Below are 6,000 nucleotides of genomic sequence, written 5' to 3'. Positions count from 1 at the left end.
CAGCAGGGGCCGGGGCAGCACAGGGGCAGGGGGATGTGGGTGTCCCCTCCACAGGGCGGACGGCAGCGGGGCAGGGACCCCGCTCAGCTCCGGGCCCAGCCCCGGCTGCCCTCCCGCCCGGGGCCTCGTCCCCTCAGCGCCCAGGAGGCCCGGGCTCCCCTCAGCGCCCAGGTCTGGGATCCTACGGCTCCCCCGGCAGCCGCGGGACCGGGAGTGCCCTCAGGGTACCCCAGACCCCTTTCCCGCCGCCCAGGCTGGGATCCCCTGGCTGCCCTCCCCTCACAGCTGAGGGGCTGCGAGCCGCCGGCCCCGGCGCCTCGGGCTCCCCCCGGGGGACGGGGGTGCCCCGCTCCCCTCCCGCCCCGAGGCGGGCTGGCCGCGATCCGCCCGCTCCCCCACGCCCAGTGCCCGGGGAGGGCCCCGCGGGGCGGGCGGCAGCGGGGACCCCGCGGCCGGGGAAGCCCGTCCCGGGGCGGGCGGGGGCGGAGCGGCCCCGGCGCGGCGCCGCCCTCCCGGCGTGCCCCGCGGAGGGGCGGGCGGCCCATGTCCGCCATCCCGGCATGCCGCGCGCCCGGGCAGCAGCCGGAGCAGCCGCGGCGGCCGCGTCCCCTCCCTGCGGTGTGAGACAGCAGAGACAGCAGCCGCCCGCGGAGCGCCAGTGAGGAGCCGCCGCCCGCGCCTCGCCCCGCCGTCCTCCTCCGCCCCTGCCCCGCGCCGCTGCCCGGCCGGCCATGCCGTCTCGGGCAAGGTAATGAGCCGCAGAGCCCCGGGGTCTCGGCTGAGCGGCACCGGCAGCAGGCAGCACTACCACCCGCGGGGCTGGAATGACTGGCAACCCAGGTGGGCAGGGCTGGGGCAGGGGGCGCGGCCAGGCCGCCCGCGGGGCGCGGGGGCCGGGCCGGCGGGGCGCTGCGGCTGGCGGCTCGGCCGGGCCCGGGGGAGCGGGGCGGCGCGGGCCCGCAGCGCCGGCGGAGCCACTTCCTGGCTGTTGGGCCTAGGGGCGGGCGGGCGGCCGCCGGGCCTAGCGCGGGGCGGGCGGCGGCGGCCCCGGGCCGGGCCGGGGGAGGGGGCGGCCGTGCCCTGCGGGGAGCCGGGCCGGGGCGCTGAGGGGATTTCCGGGTCCGCGTCCCGGCGGCTGGAGGCGGGACAGGGACAGGTGTGTCACCGCGCAGGGACCCCGGGCAGCGCGCTCCGCTCTCCCCCGCTGTCCCCTCCTCCGCTCGGGCTCGGGGCTGTAACGTACCGGCGGTACCGGGTTGTGGCTGGGGGGTGCGGGCCGGGGCTGGGCCTGGTGCCGGGGTTTGCTCAGCCCGGTTCTCAGCTGGCAGTTAATGAGGGAAGAGCGGAGGCTGCAGAAGCACTCGTGGTCTTCTGAGGGTTAAAAAAATACTACGGGATTATTATTATTTTTTTATCTCTGGAAAGTAGTTGGGCTGTGAGTAGACCGGGGTGAGAGCTCATACGATGTGTTAGGTTGTAAGGTGTGTTTATACCTGGTGCCTTACTTCTTAGGAAGTGAAATTCAAAGTCTGTTGACTTCTTTAGTCAAGTATAGAGAGCGTATTTCAGGTCTTGATTACTTCTGGTATACCTGATGCCAATGTATTTGCTGCACTACTCTGCTTTGCTATTTTAATAGTCAAAATTGTCATGTAGAAATTGCTGTTTCTTAATGTGGAAGATTTGGGCCTTTTTTAGTGTTTTTTTTAAATTTTTAAAATAATATAGGATCCTACTTTTTAAACTTCTGGCAAAAACCAGTGTGGCACGTGCTTGGGAATGTATTTACAGATGACAGTCCAGTCACATGTGATTTAGACAAGGAGAACTGGGTGAATGTGAAGGTAGATCTTATGAAACACAGATGTAACTTCACTGTTTACCATGCAGGAGGTTTTCCTTTTGCATGAACAGCTGGCAGCGCAGCCTCTAGGGCTGAGGCCAGGGGCTGTTCCATTCTTAACGGGGTGTGGGGCATGGTTGTTTAAATTCTGATTTATTCTGTTATTGAACTACTTGGTCAAATAACTTAATATTTTTTCCTCACTTAAGTTACAAATCTCGTTGGTGACATCTTCTTATAGCACCTAGATTTTTGGGGGGGAGTGAAGAAGTCTGGTCTCTCCCTTACTTCTTAATGACTGCTTTCCTTCAGATTTCTGGGCTGCAGTCTGGAGTTCTGGACACTAACTCTTGACATTCCCACCGGGACAAAATTGCATGTACATCTTGTGTCTGTGCAGTGGATGGCTTCTGTAAACGTTTGCTGCTTGGATATATTAATTTGTCACAGGTTCTGTTTTTCAGCCTAAAAATACATCTTACGAGGACTAGGAAGCTGACTTTTTCCAGTAGACCGTTGTCTGCGATAGGTTTGGTTGTGTTAGGGGTGAAAGGAAGGTGATAAGGCTTCTTTAAGAAGTTAGTCTGGCCTTTCAGAGTCTGACCGGTCTGTTCCCTATGCTGTAGTTTGGTGCCTCCGCAGCTCCCAGATCTGGCTGCTGTAAACTGGGCTGCTAAAATAATGATCCAAAAAGCCACAGCAACAACAAAAATCTGAAAGCACTACAGAAAGTGTTTCCATCACACTGTGCGCTTAGGGCCCCTGCTAAGAAACAGGTAACACCTATTCACTGATCCTGTCACCTGTAAGAATTTAACTTTAGCCTTTCCTTTAAATAGTTTTCTTTTTAATTTGGTGAGAGAGCCCAGGAGTCAGAAATGTTCTCACAGTCCCAAACACAGAGCACGTTTTTCTGTGTATGTTGTGCTCCACATTTTTAAACCTCCAAAAGATAGCTTGGGTGATATGGAACCTGTGAGTCTGGAGTAAGAGCCTAAAGAATGAAGTAGAGATTAAATCAGTCTTTGTTGTTTTGGCATTAACTAATTTTTGAAAGTGATTCATATGCATGGTTGAAAGGAGATAAAGGAGATCTGTTAAATAAAACTGGCAATGAGTATTTATTTTTTGCCAATTGTTTCAGACATGCTCTTGGACTCCCCCCCCCACCCCCCACCCCGCCCCGAAAATATACTTATATATACTTTTATATATATGTGTGTGTATATATATTCTTTCATTTTTCTTTTCTGTTGACTGCTAGTTTCATTTAGCTGAGGTGATGTTGCTGGTAAATGCTTTTTGCAAGGCGTGGAAGAGGGAATGCTCATGGCCAAAGTAATGAAAACGGCAGCAATTGTAGTTGCTTCAAGTTCCTAACAGAGAAAAAAGGACCTGCTATCACGCGGGTTTATTATCAGATGGACTGTGTTTCTAAACGTCTATTTTTGTGTGTGTAAAAGTCACTAGATGGATTCTCATTACTAGGACCAGAGTCCTCTCAACTTTTAGTAATGCTAATCAGCATTGGGACTTGGGGTGAAAACTGTGAAACTGAAAGTCTCTCTTTAACGGAGAGCAGTAGAAAATTGGAATTTGTTTTTCTTTCTTCGTGCCTGCATGGATGCAGGCATGTCTGTCAGATGCACGAGGACTGGTTTTCCTACAGTGTGTGTTGACAGAGCTGTGTGTTACAGGGAGAAGATGTCCTGGTGTATATGGGCATATTAGTGTGTGCACTGAGGTGTACCAGACTGACTTAATAGCAAAACAACAACTTTTTAGGATGTATGTGACAGAGAACAGTGGGAGTTTTTTGAGGAGGCTTGATAAGATCTTGTTCCCCCTTCTAATCTTCATAGATTTCTACACCTTTGTTTCTTTTTTCTTTTTGTTTGACAGATCTCACTGCATTTTCCCTGATACGACTTCTGGGTGTCGGGGGGGGGGAAATAAAATGTCAGTGTGCAGGTCTTGTGTGTGAGCAGAGTTAATTCCGTAGAGTACTGAAAGGTAATTATATACTGCCATAAGCAAGATTTCTCAGGATCGCAGAATGTCAGGGATTGGAAGGGACCTCGAAAGCTCATCCAGTGCAATCCCCCCGCCAGAGCAGGAACACCCAGATGAGGTTACACAGGAAGGTGTCCAGGCGGGTTGGAATGTCTGCAGAGAAGGAGACTCCACAACCTCCCTGGGCAGCCTGGGCCAGGCTCTGGCACCCTCACCATGAAGAAGTTTCTTCTCAAATTTAAGTGGAACCTCCTGTGTTCCAGTTTGCACCCATTACCCCTTATCTTACTGTTGGTTGTCACCGAGAAGAGCCTGGCTCCATCCTCGTGACTCTCCCCCTTTCCATATTGATCCCCATGAATGAGGTCACCCCGCAGTCTCCTCTTCTCCAGCTCCAGAGCCCCAGCTCCCTCAGCCTTTCCTCACACGGGAGATGCTCCACTCCCTGCAGCATCTTCGTTGCCCTACACTGGACTCTCTCCAGCAGTTCCCTTGGATGGGAAATACTCTGGGTGGCAAAGCCAGCTGGATGTGCTGATGGTGGTGCTCAGCAGGAGTGCGAGTGCAGGGGAGCAGGTTAACAAGTGCAGGGTGCACCGGGGCTTGCTTGTTCTTAGGCGAAAGTGGGAAAAGGAAGATAAGATTTTAATTAACAGGACTTCTGTCTCTCCTGTCAGAATTGTAGGTTAGCAGGGGAGTCTATGGAAGAGTGAAAAAGAAAATCTATCACATCTGAGAAAAGTTCCAGAAGCGTCTTACAGATGCAGTACTAAAAATTGTTCTTGAAAATGAAGTGTATCCTTCTCCGCCAATGTAAGTCAGTGTTAGGAATTACTAATTTGTTAGCACGGTGCCTGCCAAAACGAGTTACCGTCTGGGACCCTGTGGGTCTAGACACGACAAGACAAGACACTAAAATATGGCTCTCCTTCCGGGTAGCTTATAACCTAAGAGAGCAGTATTGGCCAGGACTTTATAATTGACACCAAGTACCCTGTGTTTAATTAAAGACAGGGCGGGGAGCAAAGAAACTCATCAGGGGAAATGGGATGAGAAAGGGATGGTTAGAGCGGTGCTTTCTGCGGCTCTGAAGGGCGGCAAGCGCTTGTTGTGGATGTTGTCTTCTCGTAATGCTGGCTGACCGGCAGGGTGGTGGCAGTGGGTGCTGTGTATACGGAAAGTTGAGGCAAAGACTTGTTCTGCGCTTGCAGCAAGGTACACAGAAAACGTTTGTGAGAAATAGGCTGAAATCATAGTTTGGGCAGGTCTGTAACTGGGAGACCTGAAAGTTGACAACATAGATCTGTTTGAGGATGTCGCCGGAATTATCTGAAAACGGGCGCAGAGTCATGAAGGATGAAAGTTGGTAAAGCTTCTCCATCTCCTCAGGGGTAGCTGGGAGAGAGGAGAGTGCAAGAGTGAGACAGACGTGTACGTGGGGCGAGAGAGAGAAAAACAGTCTGTGATGTTGGAGGCAGCTTCGAGAACGAGATGCAGTGTCAGGTGAGATGCCATTGTGAAGAGGTCAACAGAAGCCTTGGGAGGAGATTGAGTGGACGGCGTGTGGGAGATGCTGAGCAGGAATGGGTTCAGTTCTGAACCGGCAACAAGTAATTCTTGATCTCTTTTCACACCGGAGTGTGGTGAATATGCTGATAAGGTTGGGAAGGTAGGAGATCAAAGAGCTTTTTTTTGGGTGGGGGGAGGTGGGTAAAATGGGGGAGCCTAAGTTTGTAATGTGAAAGCCTTTGTTTTTAATGCAAACACAGAGGAGAATGAGATGTGAGAAAGATGAAAGAAGATGAAAGCATGTCAGTGGGAAGTAAAAGGAACTTGGAGTGCAGATAGTCTTCCAGACAAGAAAAGCTGTACTAGGTTGGACCAAGGATTTAGCTGGCGTAATATCCTGTATCCAAAATGATTATCAGAAGATGCCTATGGGAAAATAAGAACAGAATGCATATATGTGATACATTTCACTGCCTATGTCCGTCACAGGACAGAAGGACATTGCTGAACTCCTGCGTATGGAGTGATGCAGAATCCAGAGGCGATTTGAAAAGCTGCTGCGGCTGCAGGTGCTTGTCCAGCAGCAGAGGTGGCAGAACTGCAGTAGGAAAATAGGTAATTAGTTTTTATTTCAC

General features: G+C 52.5%; 1 protein-coding gene across 1 annotated transcript in view; it reads left to right on the top strand.

Annotated features, from left to right (window-relative positions):
- Positions 1–567: 567 nt before the first annotated feature.
- SMG1 (SMG1 nonsense mediated mRNA decay associated PI3K related kinase) overlaps positions 568–6,000 on the top strand; it is a 69,511-nt gene continuing 64,078 nt past the window's right edge. Inside the window, exon 1 of the mRNA XM_065645310.1 lies at positions 568–840. Within this exon, the coding sequence (XP_065501382.1) occupies positions 752–840 (89 nt within the window). The 5' untranslated portion in view covers positions 568–751. The remainder of the gene's footprint in view (positions 841–6,000) is intronic.

This window comes from Caloenas nicobarica, chromosome 14 (assembly GCF_036013445.1).
Source record: "Caloenas nicobarica isolate bCalNic1 chromosome 14, bCalNic1.hap1, whole genome shotgun sequence".
Classification (NCBI taxonomy): Eukaryota; Metazoa; Chordata; class Aves; order Columbiformes; family Columbidae; genus Caloenas; species Caloenas nicobarica.
This window is presented reverse-complemented; position numbering and strand designations above follow the sequence as displayed.